At 40.2% G+C, this 18,357-nt stretch overlaps 1 protein-coding gene and 1 non-coding gene across 3 annotated transcripts; one reads left to right on the top strand and one right to left on the bottom strand.

The window, feature by feature from the left end:
• Positions 1-2,632: 2,632 nt before the first annotated feature.
• On the top strand, positions 2,633-17,858 carry LOC145409374 (serine/arginine-rich splicing factor 7-like). 2 transcript variants are annotated; one of them, XM_080279849.1, is made up of 5 exons: positions 2,633-2,739; positions 8,765-8,974; positions 11,281-11,457; positions 13,532-13,765; positions 13,922-17,858. In XM_080279849.1, the coding sequence occupies exons 2-5, from the start codon at positions 8,778-8,780 to the stop codon at positions 13,989-13,991; spliced, it is 678 nt and encodes a 225-aa protein (XP_080135975.1). In that variant the 5' UTR covers positions 2,633-2,739; positions 8,765-8,777; the 3' UTR covers positions 13,992-17,858. The 2 variants fall into 2 exon arrangements, with proteins under 2 accessions (XP_080135975.1, XP_080135974.1); XM_080279848.1 differs by having other exon boundaries at positions 13,523-13,765.
• Positions 7,089-7,207, bottom strand: LOC145409450 (5S ribosomal RNA). Its single transcript, XR_013899105.1, has one exon. It is a non-coding gene; the product is annotated as a 5S ribosomal RNA (ribosomal RNA).
• Positions 17,859-18,357: the final 499 nt, after the last annotated feature.

Below are 18,357 nucleotides of genomic sequence, written 5' to 3'. Positions count from 1 at the left end.
CAGTACACCGTTCATGTAGTTTTAGTACTTTTATCCACCATACCAGCTACATCCTTATATGTACACTCCTGTAATACCATTCTTTCAACCTGTGGTTTCCTAGTTGTCTCACCCCAGTTCTTCCTGTCTGTCCTACCTCTTCTCCTTTACCCCTTTTACTTTCATCCACTGCTGCCCTTATAACTCGCCCTGATTACCCCCAAACCTTCCAGTTACAGCTCATATAATTCCTCTCACTTGGATACTCTGGCAAACTACAGAACTGTACATCACAACATTAGGCCCACAAAGACCATGGGAAAGGCATCATTGTTTGTACTGCCTGTAAGCCATCTCCCTACTCCCTAGACTTGGGAAACAGATGGGGCATAATTATAGAGTTAGGTTTGAAGGGGTACAGGACTGCTTACACAGCTGGGATCTCCATTTGGGTACATCATTTACTTCAATCCCCAACTGTAAGTCAACCTTCCATTTTCATTGTCAGTAGTTCATTACTCCACCATCACCTCCAACCTGCAGGGAACAGTGTGAAAATGCAGCCCTCAGTGCTAACTGCACTTTGTTGGGATTTCCATTTCCGCTACAAAAAGCAAGACATGCTCTACCCATCATCAGCTGCCGTTGATAACCTTGCTTTGCAGGTGTGTTGAGTGACACACTAATTCATAGCTTTCAACTCCCAACTGTGCCATACCTGTAATATACCTTAGACAAGTGTTGAGACTCCTGTCTAGCTATTCCACTCTTAACATCCTGTGATGAATAAGCACCTGAGTATTCCCCCAGATACAATAGTGTATATAATTAATGATTCATGTCCCTTTTTCAGTTCTTGGTGAAAACATGATGGCATAAAAAGAAGCTTATCCAAAGATCTCATGGTGGGTCCAGGATTGGACATGGCCAAACAGTAGTGTTCTTGGAACACAGCAAACACATATGTAAGTGCCCCTTAAGCTTCTAGGGCATGAAGAAAAGAATAATGAAGAAATAGCATCAAGCCATATTATGGCTATATGACACTGTAGGAGTAGAGGGAAAATAACAGCTGGTAGAAACACAGAAAAATCAAGAAGGGCTAGGACAGAAGAGAAGTGGAGGACAGCAAGGAGAAAGACTGGAGACAAAAAGCCTCCTTTAGTCATGTATGACAAGGAAGGGTACTGGGGAAGTGTTCTTTCCCCCACCTCCCCAAGGGTAGTCATGGACATTAAGGACATAGCTAATTATCTTTGTCCACCTGTCTACAATATGCAACCACTCCTATGAAATCAAGTTTATTGAACCAGTAATTTGAAAGGTAAGGTGTTTAGTTTGAAGACAACTGCATTAACTCTCTTACTGGCTCCCTACGACCTGTCTCTCCATCACACCGTTGCATCATTTTCTTTTCTGTTGCTGCATCAGTGGTCACTGTTACTCTGAACTGTCTGCTTGCATCCCTCCACCATTACGGTGAGTGCGTAGCACCCAACTGGCAACAAACTCTCTTCCTTTTTCTGTCCAACTCTGTAATGCAAGAGTTAACCATTACTCCCAGTCCTTCATACAATATACACAACAGATCAGCTCTGGAACTGTCTCCCTCTGTCTGCATTTCCTACTGTCTATAATCTCCAGTTTTTCAAACGCAGTGTGTCCAGGCATCTTGAAATGAATGGATCTTAAATTTGGCTGTGTTATCTCGTTTTTTTTTTTTTTTCTTGGAGGGAACAGTCTTGCAGGCTTCTGGCCTTTGGTTCCTTGCATTAAAAAAAAAAAAAAAAATACAGCTTCACATGAGTGAAACTTGGTCAGTGTGTGACAGCCTTCCTAGACTATCAATCTATATCCAGATGCCTTAATCCCACAAGGGGTGGTCGTTTGTCTTTGAGTTAGCTGTTCTACAGGGAGGGGCACTCGGTGGCCTTGCACTAACCCTCCACCAACCTGCTTGTTGACATGTAGGGAAAACATATGGGTTGGTTATATGGTGACTACTCAGTGTTGTAAATGATTTCCCGGAACGTAGAAAACAATTTAGCTTGTCACTCAATGCAAAGCCACCTGAAAAAGAAAGAAGAGTACTAAAAAGTGACATGAAAGATGGGAGAAACAGAAATGAGAAGGGCAGACACAGAAAAAGAATGATAAAGGTGAAGGAAGAAGTAGCCAGCACTACATCTAGTGAATAGATGATGGTCGCCACCACCTACCATCAACCACTTTCAGAACAGCTGTAGAAAGAAGCAGAATGGTGTAACAGTAATCTATGGGTAATTTGGGATGGAAGAAATGGCTACAGCGAGCGAAAAGCAATTAATGAATGGACAGTCAAATTCACAGATGTGGTGTGGACACATTTAACAAAATTAATATGCACACTGGGTACCAAAGGACAATGTTGAAAAGGAGGAATACTGTACGATATACGTATTGACGTAGGTTATTGAAAGGAGAGTGGAGCAGCACAGTTCGAAATTCCCGCTAATTTTGACTAATTTCATCGTCTCCAGTAATACAGTATTTTGTATATAAAAGTAAGAAAATATATAACTGTCTAATGAAACCTGGCACCAGAACTATTATAAGTGAATTTATATTTACATGTACTTTTTTCTCGAAGAACCAACGACTATACGTTTAGGATCGATGGAGTCGCATGGAATGACTGTGAGGAGGAGGGAGTTGTCGTGACGCATTAACCCCGACGCGCTTTGGTTTTTTGTGGACTTTGCTTTATAATCGGCAGTTTGGGTAAGTAGACATTTGCATCAATTTTCAGAGGCCACGATTGATATTCTAGACGTTTGCTAAATAGTGTAGAAAAACTATGGTAAGGGTTTGGGGTGATGCATTGTGCCATGCCGTGTTGTGGCGGTATCAAGCCACCCCCAACGGTACACCGGCCTTCCTCATTTAGTACAACGCATTATTGATATGGATTAAAGTAAATTGAAGGTAGGGGTTAGCTGTAGTGCTCCATGCTACGGATAAATATTTTGGGATTAAAGTCGGTTTGAAAAAAGTGACCGGAGACTCCCCCCCCCCCTTTCAGTGATTGGGATTTTACATAAATGATGCTCACACCCGTCAGGTATATTTTCATTTTCCCCAGTATTTATTATGGTGAAATTACAGGAGAACTCCCGTGCATAAAATTTACAGTGGTACGGTACTTTTTTTGAATAAAACAAATAGTTGAGATAGCTTTTAAAAAATAGGTAGTGGAAAGAAGTGGTTTTTGAAGATAAGTAAAAAAATCTGCCAGTTTTACATTTAGACTAGCAAGTGATCACCCGCCATGTCAGACATTAAACTTGATTTGGCACATTGTCAGTTCGTCACTATCATGTGTCCCTGCTATCATGATGTAATCCAGCCAGACCAAACAGTTTAACCTGACTGGTTTGGGGACAAATGAATCTGGCTCAAATCGGCCCATTATTCTTTGTAGGACGCCACTTCCTACATTGACAAACTAGAGCTCTTGAGTAACATTATTTTTGCAGAATTTGGGATTCATGAATCTCATGTTACGTAAATATTTCCAGAAACTGGATGTCATGAATGAGTTTACTATCTATCTATCTATCTATAGCCCGACGCCCTAATCCCGCAAAGGGTGGCCGCAGACAAAACGCCTCCAAGTCACTCTGTCACCCACCATTTGACTCCCCTCCCTCATATACCTCTTAACTCCATCCCTCCACCTCATCCTCGGTCTACCCCTCCCTCTCCCTCCCTCCACCTCACCTACATACACCCTCTTAATCAGTCTTTCATTCTCCATTCTCTCCACATGTCCAAACCACCTCAGTGTATTTCTCCTAATCTTTTCAACCACATCCACATCTACCCCACAACGTTCCTTCACTTCTTCATTCGTCAACCTGTTTACAATTATGAAAAATAGTGACATAAAATTTTTGTGTTGGTTAATTGGATCTCTGCTGCAATTCATCCCATTTTACTTTTTCTCATGACATTTAAGCCATTTGTCTTTTAATCATAAGCCAAGATTGGAAATTTTGATATTTGTGACAAAGTAATTTTTTTTTAATAGGTGAAGGTCAGTTATTGGTGATTCATATTACTCTATCCAGGTAATCTGAAACAACCACGTGGTATGTCGCATTATTTTGAATTTATTCCACACTAAATTTGTTTTCAGAAGTATATATTTAACATGGAAATCCTTTATTTAAATTAACTACCTTGGACTTCGCCGACATCTGCCAGTAGTCGGCCATATTTAACGTTCTTAATGTGCATTTTTTTCATTTGAAAGCTGGCTGTCAAATATCAAAAATGAAGTTAGGTTGAATTAGGTTAGGTTTGGTTAAGTAATGGGGTGCTTCTGAAGAGCCTAGTATTCCATCAGATGGCTCCACTGTTGCAGTAAACACATTCCCGCGCTGTTTAAAACGCATAATTTTGTTAAATATTTACACGTGTGAAATTGTGAATCATGGTAATGTCATGCCGCAATATAAATAATACAAATAGAACACGTATATATAACGTATCATGAATTGTTTATATTTATCATAAACTGAAATTAAAATATCACTGATGGCATGTGATGGCAATCCGTCATTTCAGTGGTCCTATATTATTTAATTTCTGCTACATTTAATGCAAGTTAGATTCTTAATACATAGTTTGTTCAGAGTGTAAAGTATGCCTAGTGGGTATCTTGACTCATCCAGTCTCTATGTGGGCAGAAATTTAATGTCGAGTAAATACTGGCATTCACCATCATAAATCATCCGGTCTGGGGAACCGTCCCAAAACCAAGATCGTTTACGCATCATTTTTTGCCCAGTCTCACCGAGGACAGACGACTGTGGTAGGTAAACAAGCCAAGACATCGCCTCCAAGTGATCCACAAGATTCACACGGAGTCAAGTTCAGTATTCACGATTATATATATATTATGTATATATATATATATATATATATACATACATACATACATACATACATACACAGTAATCCCTCTAATATCCGAACGCCCAATATCCGAACATCCCCACTAACCGGACATAATCCTCCTGGGATCCAATATTCCCTAAATGGGCCAAAAAAACGCAAAAAATTCGAAAAAAATCTGACTTTTTTTTCCCTCCCATAATTTGAAATTCCCGCCTGGCGCCGAACAGCTGTTACACCATGGTCCCTTCACCCCTTCCTTCCTCCCCCTCCCCCCTCCCCTGTCAGGTTGCCATTTGGTATTTTTCATTACCAAGTGTGGGCCAATTTGGTAATGAAAAATTTGTTTGGTAATGAATTAGAATAATGCAGTACCAAATGGATTTTTCACATGTATGAGGATACACAGGATGGAGATGGTGGATTGTTTGCTCTCTCTGATTAATCTGCTACCCTACATAGTGTGAAAATAATCAACATGGTGTTAGTTATAAGGAGAGTGATTACATGTATTTCCACTTGTCTATATAATTAGTGAAGAATATATGCTAGCTTTACAAATTTGGTAATGAAAAGTTATATTTGACAATGAAAGTTGAGGAGATTGGTAATGTGGCTGTTGCGATCTGGCAACTCTGTTACCCCACCAACATCAACAGTCACAGCTTAACTCCGATGGAGAGCAGATACTCATAACAGTGCAAGCCACAGGTGCTTGTTTTTTGTGAATAAACTGCAATACCTCGCCACTAGAACACACAGGAATTTACAGTGTTGTGCACTGTTAAGAAATTAGAATTTAGAGTGCAGAGGATTAACTGTGGACTGCAAACTGGCGGTTCAAACCAGTCCAGGAGCAAGGGACTTGTAAGTACCCAGAATGTTTAATATTGTATAGACTCACCTCTAAAACCTCATTTTTTGGTTCTTTTGCATTTATTTCAGTCTTTTATGTCCCTTATTGGTGTGATTTGGGTCTTAAATAGGTGCAATGCATGTCTAGAGGCAGTTGTATAGGTGTTTTTCAGAGTTAGGGTCCATAAGTACAAGTCCATAAGCTGAGGCCCAATATCCGGACAGGACCACTATCCGGACCTGCCTATGGCTCTATTACGTCGGATATTGGAGGGATTACTGTATATATATATATACACATGCAAATGTGAGAACACATGACGAGTAAACACTACTGCATCCTCTTAAATGTCTACCCCCAGTGAGATTGCATCCAGGTCAAGAGGACTGGTATGTGCACAAGCTACTGACTCAGTCAGTGGAAGATCTTACAAACATATGTGTGTGGACAGGTGGCCTGGAGACAGTTCTCACATGACCATACCATTAGGGACTTGCCTAGAGGGGGCAATGTGTGTGAGATATTGATGATACAATGACCTTAAGGTATTTATTTGGTAGGCACTTGGTGAAATGTAAAAATGAAAATAACCACTAGTTCTCAACAGAAAAAGACAAAACTTCACTGTAACACTTTATTTACAAAAAGCTACAGTGATACATATGAATATGATTCACTCATGGTGCAAGGAAGTTGCAGGGGAAGGTATCTCTCTCTCTCTCTCTCTCAGCTCGACAGTCAGGAACTCACATTACTGAACTGTGTGTGTTTGTGGGTGTGTCCATTTACGACAGTAATGTAACCAACGTTGGGTACAGGGACATGAGAAATGGGTGTAGCTTAGTTAACAGCTAGAGCGGCAAGATGTGGGAATGACAATTACTGTACACAAAGATATCGCTCAGTGAAACACACTGCCTATACATAGTCACTTATGAACCAATGACAAATGTTATGAATATAGCTCGTTTCTAGAGTGAATCCGTGACATTACACGCCATCAAAAAAAATTTCATGGAAACTTGACATCCCCCGTGAAAAAACTTAAACACGGCACTGTCTTGTGGTGCGCATGCGTGAAGGAAGCGAGCAAATGTTGAATGCCAGTATTTACTCAACATTAACTTTCTGCCCACTTAGAAACTGGATGAGTCTAAATACCCACTAGGCGTACTTTACAGTCTGAACAGAAACAAAATAAATTGCCAGACGCCATGTATCCCAAACGGGGTGGCCAAGGGCTTCGAGTTAATTGTTTTACAGGGAAGGGCACTAATCCTCCACCAACCCCACTTGACATGTAGGGAGAACGTTATGCCAACAGCATCTGGTGTTCCCAGGCGGTCACCCATCCAAGTACTAGCCAGACCCAACGTTGCTTAACTTCACTGATCGGACGGGAAGCGGTGTACTGAATGTGGTATGGCCGTTGGCACGTGGTATGGCTGTTGGCAGACAATGTATTAAGAACCAAATTTGCACTAAATGTAGCAGAAATTAAATGATATAGGGTCACTGGAAAGACGGGTTGCCATCACATGCCATCAGTGATATTTTAATTTCCATTTATGATCAATATAAACACTTCACAATACGTTATATATACATGTTCTGTTTGTATTATTTATATTTTGGCATATGACATTACCATGATTCACATTTTCACACAACAGTATAGATATTTAACAAAGAAAAATATGCTTTTTAAACAGTGCGGTGAATGTGTTTACTGCAACAGTAGAGCCATCTAGCGGAATACTAGCTTTGAAAGCACCCCATTGTTTTCCACTGTTTTGACACGAGATACACTGACGCCTTCAGTCAAAGTGATGGTTGGTAAGCAATGCAGGCAGGCAGTGAGATCATCAGTAAACATTGCTGCAGGCGATCTGGCTGCTTCCTTAGCCACCCAAAAATCGGTATATTTTGCCATGGGAAGACCTATTTTGCCATGGGAAGACCCAATCTCCAAAACGAGTGATTTCTGACTGTAATGAAGCTTAGATTAATTTAAATCACACTAAAATCGATTAGAAAATATATTTTATTGTACCTGTATCGAAATTGAATGATGTAAATTACTGAAAGTTGACCAGGGTGATACTGCAGAATAACTCCTATACATCAGTTTTACAGCAGCCTTCCCCCCCAACCCCACAATAACGTGTAACATTATTATCATTGTACGCATGGTTGGTCATTACAAGAGTTGCCATAAATCACTGGGAGGGGGTGTGAATGAAAAAATACATCATAAGGGTTGGAGCAAGCTGTTGGCCACGTACATGATGTTCATGACATTTAATTTACTTAATATGACAAACTGTGGCATAGCCTGGTGTTGCCACATCAAAGGCTGATTGGTACCTGTACTACATACAATACCTAGAAGAGCAGAGTGCTCTGTCCTGTATGTCACCCGTGTGTGACTCCCTCGATTTCAGTATGCCACAGGCATTTTCGTTTGTCTCACACAGGTACGAGTTTTTCAGTAATGAAGGAGTCATATAAGATAACAATAATAATTGTTGGGTAAATGTTTATATTCTGTACTTCTGCATTGTTTATATCTACATCCCAAGTCATACAGGACAGTCATATTATCCTGTTTTAATGCCAGACTGTATAACGACCAAACTTATTTTTGTTGGCACAGTGGTCCACCCTGGTGGAATCTGTTATCCTGTGTAATCACAGCCTCACAGGTCTGAATAGCCAGAGTAGTTCATTAGGTTCTCCATGAAATTGCACAGAGCAGGTGCCAGTATATAGATTGTTGCATGTATACAGTACCAGATTGGCAGTAGCAATAGCAGTTAGTGTTAACTTTTTTGGATGTTTTGTTCAATGACAAGTATTAATTATAGCAACCATATTCTTAGCTACCTAATGTAGTTCCTATATTTACTTAGTCTGGATTAGTAAGACCAATGCTGCTCATTGAAAGGCAACTGCTAGTTATTTATAATGTCTGTCCTTTGTATTCTACAGGCCATGGTAAAAGATGCCTTCATCCCTTGACTGCAAAGTGTATGTGGGGGACCTGGGCTCAGGAGCTTCCAAGCAAGAACTTGAGGAAGCATTTTCTTATTACGGCCCCTTGAGGAATGTTTGGGTGGCTCGCAATCCCCCTGGATTTGCATTTGTGGAATTTGAAGATGTGAGGGATGCAGAGGATGCTGTGAGAGGCTTGGACGGCAGGTAAGATATATACATCATGTTTTACAATGTCATGAGTTCAGATTCTTTCATAAAGAATAGTGACAAAAGATGCAGTTCTAGTTTAATGTAATAGCAGAGAGTGATGAGTTAAGTCTTTTTAGGAACTTTAGTACTGGTATTTACAATCATAGTCTGGTCATCATCTCCATTGATGGTGCCTCATATGAACCTCTTGGTAAGGGATAGCCTTGCATAAACTCTGTGCTGCCAGTTTCACTTATAAGATTGCAACAAAAGTTTCCTTTATTACCATCCATCCATCCATCATCCAATCCTACATTGCCCCATGAGGAGCGTAGGAGCCCTTTATTACACATTCTAAAAAGCTGTCTTAACCAATACCTTGTGCAAAACGGGTAAAAGCAGGTTAATTATCCATTGTCAAATTGTTCTCCCTTTCCTTCATTTTAAATAAATTTCATTATGATCTTTGTACATATGTTGATTGTGGTCATAGAGCCTTCCATGGAAGTACTGGAGGTGTGTTCAGGATGCTTCTTATAGTATGTTAGTACATACCAGTGGTCTGTCACTACACTGTCTTTTAAAATTAATGTATTCATGAAACACTTATGAAGAATGGGAAAGCAGCAGGGGTTGATGAGGTGTATGCAGAAATGATTAAGTGTAGTGGAGAGAGTGGAATGAAGTGCTTGTTGGGGGTATGTAAGAAAGATTGGATGAGTGAAACTGTGCCAGCAGAGTGATTGTACCTCTGTACCAAAATAAAGGAGAGCGAAGCGAGGGCAAGAATTATCGTGACATAAGTCAATTGAGTGTGGTAGGGAAGGTATATGGAAGAATTTTTATAGAGAAAGTAAGAGATATCAGAAATCCTAGTGAGTGATGAACAGGGTGGCAGAGGATGTGTGGATCAGATATTTGCAGTAAGACATAGTGGAGAAGGCTTGTGAGAAGGACCATAAAGTGTTTATGGCATTCATGGATCTGAAAAAGCATATGACAAAGTAGACAGAGGATTGTGGAAGGTTATGCGAATGTATGTTGTAGATGGTAATCTGCTAGATGCCGTCAAGAGTTTTTTAAATAGTAGTGAGGCATGTGTAAGGGTAAATGGGCAGCTAAGTGAATGGTTCACGATCAGTGTGGGCATGCGACAAGGTTGTGTGATGGCCCCATGGTTGTTCAATATATTTACAAAGGTTGGGGTGATCAGAGAAGTAAAAACACAAGTAATGGAGAGAGGAATGGTGTTGGTGATGGATGGAATAGCTCACATTTGTTGTATGCTGAAGATACAGTGCTACTGACAAATGCCGGACAAGAGGCAATTTGTTTGTGGCCACCCCTTATGGGATTAAGGCATCTGGCAGTAGATAGATTGGTAGATGTTTATTAGTTTATTATTACTGGTATCCAAGGGGTGGTTGGAGTTTATTGTTCACATAATGCCACTCAGGGATGACGGAGGCTGGTCACTCTCATCTTAAATGTCAGGACCAACTTGCCTAGCTGTGGGCTCCTACACTCCTCATGGGGCAACATTGGATTAGATGATGAATGAATGAATTATTATTACTATATCTTTCGGATGCATTTATGTGAAGCTTCAGAACGTGCCTGTGGGTGCCTCTGCACTGAGTGACAAGTAAAATGGTTTCCTGTACACCAGGAAACCATTTACTATGCTGGGTGGTAACCATACAACCAAATTTTGTGCCTGGTGGTTTAGTGGGTAATTATTGCGCTCCAGTCGGATTGAGCCGGCGGAGGTTTATATCCAAGGGGTGGTTGGGGTTTATTGCTCACGTAATGCCACTCAGGGATGAGTGAGGCTGGTCACTCTCATCTTAAATGTTAGGACCAACTGCCTAGCCCTGGGCTCCTACGCTTCTCGTGGGGCAACGTAGGATTGGATGATGGATGAATACAGAACGTGGTGAATGTTTTGGGCATATTCGGTAGAGCCAGGATTCTGGGGGCCTGAATGATGAGTGAATGGAAGCGTGGTCCATTGAATTGGGCAAATTTGGGCTGTCTGGACATTGCTGCTTCTCACCCTGCTCTAGCATGGAAAAGGAGGTCCGGATGGTGATGATGATGATGATTGTTTAATGATTAGTGAATGGAAGTGTGGCCTATTGGATTGGGCAGATTTGGGCTGTCTGGACAGTGCTACTCCTCACCGTGCCCTAGGGTGGGAAAGGAGGTCCGGATGATGATGATCATCATCATCATCATCATCCGTCCTCAACTTTTCATCATATAGAAGGAAGATAAGAATGATGATTAATTTGCTTGTTTTCATTCCCCTGCACCTCAAGGACAATATGTGGCCGTCGTGTGCGTGTGGAGTTGTCAACAGGCAAGTCCCGCAGCAGATTCCGGGGACCTCCCCCTCGCCGTGGTCGCCCTTTCCACCCAGAAGATCGCTGCTATGAGTGTGGTGAGCGGGGACACTATGCCAGGGACTGCTATAGGTACAGCCGGCGTCATGGAAGGTAAGAGAGTTTAGCGGTTAAGGAGTTACAGCGTGGCCCGTGTTCTCGTTGGCATGAGACTTCGTAGCACATCTTCCCAGCATTTAATTTTGCACATTACCCCTTAATATTCTCTTTGTATAACATTATATCTTTCTCTTATTGTAGCTTGCAACAGTAACATGTCAGAAATTAACAAAAAATGGGCAAAATAAATTGCGTAGAACAATGTGTTACGAAAGCTCCTAAGCAAACAAGAATACGACTCATTTTGTATGGATCGGCATCTCATCAGGTTATGGCCATATTATTAAAACTGAGAGTGGAAAAGCACAAGCTCTGAATTTTTACGATCATATATGGAACACCTTTTATTGATAGATGAGAGTAGCCTGCATCTCACATTACAGAATGTAGCCAGAAATGATTTAGAAGGGTTAGACGTGTATCAGCAGCACATGCTTCAGAAATTGTCGTCAAAAACTGGGAGCTTGTCCACCTTTGCACTCAAGTGTTTAAATAATGTGGTTGTTTTTGCATGATTCCCGAATTTCTAAGCTTCATTCATTAAGTACTTACTCACATAGGAGGCCATTATCAGATACAGTTCACATTGTTCCTTCTGTAAAGGTCATGGTTAAAAATAAGACCTTGTTGCTGTCATATCGCTTTGTCAGTGTTAATTCACGTCTGTCATGCCTAATCTTTGCTTAAATTTGTCATGTGGACTTGTCTTGTGTGGTCAACTTAATCTTATCAAGTAAGGGATTATATTCTCCTGAGACTGATATTGACAGAACACTCATTTTTGTAGGCAAAACGGCTGAGATCCCCATTCCCAAACCTCGAGTAGTCAAAGATCGACGCTCTGTTGATACTTCGTCGAAGTACGACTTGAATTTGACCTTCCAGCCACACCTTGAACTTCATGGCCTCATTTGTAAAGCTTACTGCCTGCCAGTCAATCAGCGTAGACTTCTCTCGTGCTCTTCTTGATCATCGCAGTAACATGAGCGTTCATCGCTGGTTAAACATCGCAGTTACATGACCCTACCTACGTGATCGAACGTCAGACCTTCAGACAACTCTCCTCTGAGATTCAGTACTCTTGACAGGCACAGTAAGCTTACTGTTCTAAAATTCCACTCATGATTTTTTTCCCATAGGTAGTATTCATTCAGTTATTTACAGTAGAACCCCGATTTAGTTCCCGTGGCGATGTTGTTGGCATAGAACTCGACAGATTGTTCCTAAGTAACAGTGTTTCGAAGTTTGCGCATTCGATAAGCACAGCGAACTGTATTCTATAGCGATGATAGTGTTACGTAATTAAGCTACGGTATACAAACACATCGAACCTTATTCCGGAGTAGCAACACTACACAGGTTGTCTCGATTTTACAAGGATAGAGAATATTGTAGCGGCCAGTGTATTGGAGATTATATACCATTGTGGTACATGTTTAAGCATGGGCTAAATGTATGTACCGTACAGTACATGATAAGAATTCAGAACATGCCAAGCACTTAAATATTCCTCAGTAGTGATTGTGTCTGGTAGTTGGTAAGAGATAATAATGAAACTTGTTTCATATAGAAAAAGTTTTCATTAAATCGGGGTTCTACTGTATTCCCTTCTGTTTAGGTTTGGTCAACATCATCAGCCTGAACCAGTTCATGTAAGTAAATAGGGTTTTATTGCATATTGAGGATGTTCTATGTGCTTGTCTCTGTATGATTAGCATATAGTGACCATGGTGTTTCTTCATCTTCAGGATTTTTTTTTTTTTTTTTTTTTTTTTTTTTTTTTTTAAATGCAGTATGTAGGGTTATATTTTACTGATGATTTTTTTGCCATGAAAATTTTTGAGAGAACTCTTCATGGTTACAATGTTGGCTGCCTGGCAAGAGTATAATCTTCCAGGCTCAGTTTTTGTGCATGGGAGAGGCTCTGCAGTTGTTGAAAAGAGAGGAATAGTATTACTAAATCTAGAGAATAATATTCATCAGTTTGTCGTCTATTGGATTTGTTCATTGGTGTGTGCGTTGTCATACTGTATTATGCAATTAATTGACAACTTAACAGATATTCTAGGTCTCGCAGTCGAAGCCGATCACCCCGTAGGAGAAGGTCATACACCCGGTCCCGAACAAGATCCCGCAGCAGGACTAGGGATCGCTCTTACTCACGCAACCGTAGCAGGTCAAGGGACCGCTCCAGGTCACGTTCTCGTGTAAGAGACCGCAGCCGCAGCCATGATAGATCTCGGTCACAGTCACGTGACAGAGATCGTGATAAGGAGCGCTCACTCTCGCCTGAAGATCGAGGGTAAGTCTTTTGGGGCAACAAATTTCTCGGTATGAAATTTGAGTTAACTATGAGATTGCATTAGGTAAGATAAGCACAGTTTCCCAACAGAATTAATCATATATGCAGCATTAGGGTTCCCATTTCCATACATTGACAAAAGTTATTTTCTTGCAGAGATCGTAGTCGCTCCAGATCTCCAGTTGAAAATGGCAGTCCAAGGAAGGATGATGATGCCGATGACTGATGTTCTTAAGTCTTTTGTAATATTGCTTTTATACTTTTCCTACAACAGTGGTTGACAATGATTTTTTAAAAATTTGCCATTATACTATGTACTGTAACTTCATTTCTGAGTAAGTAAAATCTTTCTAAGCAATTAAGTAAAAATCTTTCTTATTTGGAGAAGATGAGTAGTGTGTAAAGTTCTGTTCATTCCAGAATTTCAAGATAATGTCTTTGGAAGTGCAAATATGATTATTTGTTCAATAAATACATTCGTATTGTGAGTTTGTTTTTAATAATCTTTGTAAATGAAAGTTTAAGGTGTACTTACTTGGGAGGAGTGGTGGTGGGGAATTTTTGTACAGTTCCTTTTTTATATAACATTGGGGAGTCAAGAACACACTTCTATTTTTCATTCATCTAGAGAATATTTATTTTGTTCTTGCTGCTTTTAGATTATTGTATTCAACCCAGGAGAGCAGGCTAATAATGACAGTGCTCTTGTTTGGCAAGCCACAGCTCGCAAGTGCAAGTATTTTTTCCCTTCGGCAAACAAATTTTACATGCAAGTCGCCATTTGGCTTGGAGAAAATACATCGACTTCAAAACCCAGTAAACTACAAAGTAAGTACATCACTTAAATGAACAAAAAAGCATGTTGTGATCGATTATTAAGTCTTTGTCGCCATTGTGAATGTTCAAAAATAGACTGATGAACATTGCTGAGCGTACCCGGACTGAAGCCCGAACATTCGAGCGATATTTTGTTTACAAATATTGCGGCTCGTAGTCAGTTTGGCTGCTAAAAATTTATTTGGCCCGTAAAGCTGAAGCCTTTGGAGCCAAGTGGCTTGCAACCATCGGCAGCTAGCAAGAGCCCTGAATGAAGAAATAGACATAGGCTTTATTTAACCCCTTTAGTTTTAAAGGTCTGTCTTCAGCTGAAGAGTTGGATAGAAATAGGAGTAAATGAGGATGTCATTGGATAGAGGAGTATTTGCATCTAATGCTTTCAGTTCTTACAGAAAACATCATGACAGCTAAGGCAGAAGGTGGCTGTGGTTGATAAATTTTATTGTGGGTCAGACCTGACATGGGACAGTTACTGCACTTTCACATTTTATATCTTACTTTTGTGATGATGACTTCTCGTCTTACCTAACAAATATTTGGTCATGTATGATTATGATGTTAATAGTGCGTGCAGAGCTCATTGGATGTTTTGATGCAAAGAGGTCTGTGTATCTGAATGGAGGTTGTAGCTGTCATGACAAACATGATTTGGTCTTAGTCATGTAGTTCAAGAGTACGTTTAATTCATTTTTCATGTTTTGGTAGACTTAGTTCTTTTTTCTTATTTTTCAGTAGATTTAGTTTATTGTTTTGTTTTTCCTCCCTTAGTATATCCACTGTCTAATAATTTACTTATGGAAGGAAGAGTTTATCAAATTGCAGGTTGACTATGTTAATATTGATTAATATACAATTTATTGTAGTTTAGACTTGGTTCACTATTTTAAATTTTTATTTATAATTTTTTTCCTTTTTCTCATATTTAGTTAGTTATTGTATCCTTTTCTTCATGTTAATTGTTTCTGTGAAACATTTGTTCAAATGCTGTACCCAAAAGGCATGGCCTTTTCTGTGTCGTGGAAGACTTTCATTATATAGATTGATATAATTAGACCATTGTGTGGAGGTGCTCACCATCCAGTCACTTGATATAGTGCTGCTCTCAGGTGACTAGCTTTTTCTTTCTCCCGTCCTTTTTTCCATCCGTCCTCTCCTGTTTTTGTTTCATTCCTCTTCCTTATTCCTGTGGGTGACTACACTCCCTCTTCTGTCCTTTTTTCCCTCGTTCATTCCTCTTCCTTCAGCCTATGGATGACTGTACTGAGTGACAAGCCAAGTCATTTCCAGTACACCAGGAAACCTTTTGCTACGATAGGTGGTAACCGTATAACCAGATTATGGCACCTGGTGGTTTAATGAGCAATTAAGGCGCTCCAATCAGATTGAGCCCGTGCAGGTTTATATCCAAGGGATGGTTGGGGTTTACTGCTCATGTAATGCCACACGTGGGTGAGTGAGGCTGGTCACTCTTATCTTAAGTGTCAGGACCAGCTTGCCTAGCCCCGGGCTCCTATGTTTCGCATGGGGAAGCACAGGATTAGATGATAATGTTATCTATTACTGCTGCTGTCATAGCTTTATAACTGGTTTATTTCAGTATTACTACTGTACTGTACTTGAAAACTTGTGTAGTGGTCTCTTACTATTACCCCACGGCAGGCAGAAGTGGCTGTATTAGACGAACTTTATACTGGGTCAGACCTAGTTTTATTTGGAATGAATCTGTAGAATATTTCATCAGTTTATGCCTTATGTAAGCACACACAATCCTTCAACAAAACACCAACAGAAAATTTGTTAGAGACCCATTACAGTGCCCAGTTCCAACCATCCATTGGGTCTGCGTTCAACATAGCCTAGGGTTGCAGCAACAGTAATACCATACGTGATTGACCGGAATATATATGGTGGCAGACTCAGTGTTGCCACCAAGTACATAAAAGACACAGGTGCCCAACTTTGGCTTTTGATCATTTACCTTCCCAGAACCTAGGAGAACCATCTTGGTATAGCTCAAAAAAAAGGCTTAAAACCTAGCAGACCATTAGGGTTCAGTAAAAATGGAATTTATTACTTCTAACGGAGAACATATCAAGTACGTTAAGTAAAAGCAACACCGAATGCTGTACAGGATGTTAAACTGGTTCCCACTAGATTTCATTCAACCAAAGGAAGCACCCCTGAACACCTTACTGACTTTTCATTTTATACATGATACAACCAGATAATTATATTCATCTTGTGTTGCAGTACCTGTATGTGAAGAAGAAACCATCTTCACAATCCACTTCTGTGATGACAGTTATTTAATTCTTGAAGTCAGTTAATGATTTTTAGGGTTGGAAAGAGATGCCATGATGTATAACAAGACACTGATTTGTCATAAATGTTGCAAGTGTGTGAATTTCATAAAGCTACAAATGTATGGAAAAAAATATTGTATATTTGAAAAACATGAAAGTTTACCAGTTCAGATAGCATCATTTCATGCTCTGTCCATCAATACTTTAAAGTTTAAATGTCAGATAACAACAAATAAAACTAAAATGTATTAGAATTTGCTTTGATAAGACCAAGCAGTCAATAGAATTTGACAGGAAGAAGTTAAAGAATTACTACATTCATTAGTTTGGGAGTAATTTGATGGAGCAGTATCAAGTAAATACTGTATAGTACTACCAGATTTGTCTTTAGTATAATTTCCCATTCAGCGTTGAAACAAGTGAAATTGTAAAACAAAATGAGCTGCCTATATTCCTGAAGGGTTTTAAAAGCAAGAAATACAATACTGCATTAAGTTACTTTATGTATTACAGTGAACTTCCTAGTTAATAGTAGAGTAACCCTGGTCTGACAGGCCAAGTAGTCCCAGCAACCACAAGCAAGCAACTGCCCCTGCAGGGTCATCTCATGCAGTGGACTGATGTTCCTTTGTGGTGGACAATGCAATTGTCACTACTGTGAGGTGCAGGGAAGGGTGGAAGTTTGGTTCCTAGATGGATACCACATTTGCCCCTCCAGACAGGTAAGAGAAGCACCATATTAGGTTTCTCATCACCCTGTTACTTGGTTATATAGTTACCACCCAGTGTTGTAAATAGTTTCCAAGGTTACAGGAAACCATTAGGCTTGTCCCTCAGTGTCGAGTCACCTTAGGAAGTAGGGAGCAAGTGGTATAAGTGCATGAAACATATACTGTACATATTTTTGTTGCAAATTGCTTGTTTGGAAAATGAATGAGGAAATAAAATGTAGAGCTGCTTTAGGTGTCTGCCCTTTACTTTAATCCTTCCTAGTCTGTCTGTATCTCATTCTTTCCTCCTCCTTCTGCCTACGAGGGACTTTACACGCCCTCTTCTAACTTTCTGTCCTTCATTCTTTCCTCTTCTTACTGCCTATGGGTGACTACACTGAGTGACAGCCAAATGGCTTCCTTTACACCAGGAAACCATTTACTACACTGGGTGGTAACCATATAGCCAAATTATGGTGCCTGGTGGTTAAGTGGGTAATTAAGGCATTCCAATCGGATTTAGCCTGTGTAGGTTTACATCCAAGAGGTGGTCAAGGTTTATTGCTCACGTACTGCCACTCTGGGATGAGTGAGGCTGGTCACTCACCGTAATTATCAGGACCAACTTGCCTAGCCCCTGGCTCCCATGCTTCTCATGGGGTAATGTAGGACTGGATGATGGATGGAAGGATGGATAAAATTATAAGGCTGTTTGTGAAGTTATGCATTTTAGATATGGCTT

This window comes from Coenobita brevimanus, chromosome 80 (genome assembly GCF_032717465.1).
Source record: "Coenobita brevimanus isolate Jiangsu-jjx chromosome 80, ASM3271746v2, whole genome shotgun sequence".
Classification (NCBI taxonomy): Eukaryota; Metazoa; Arthropoda; class Malacostraca; order Decapoda; family Coenobitidae; genus Coenobita; species Coenobita brevimanus.
The sequence above is the reverse complement of the archived record's forward strand: the minus strand, read 5'-3'. Positions and strand labels throughout refer to the sequence as shown.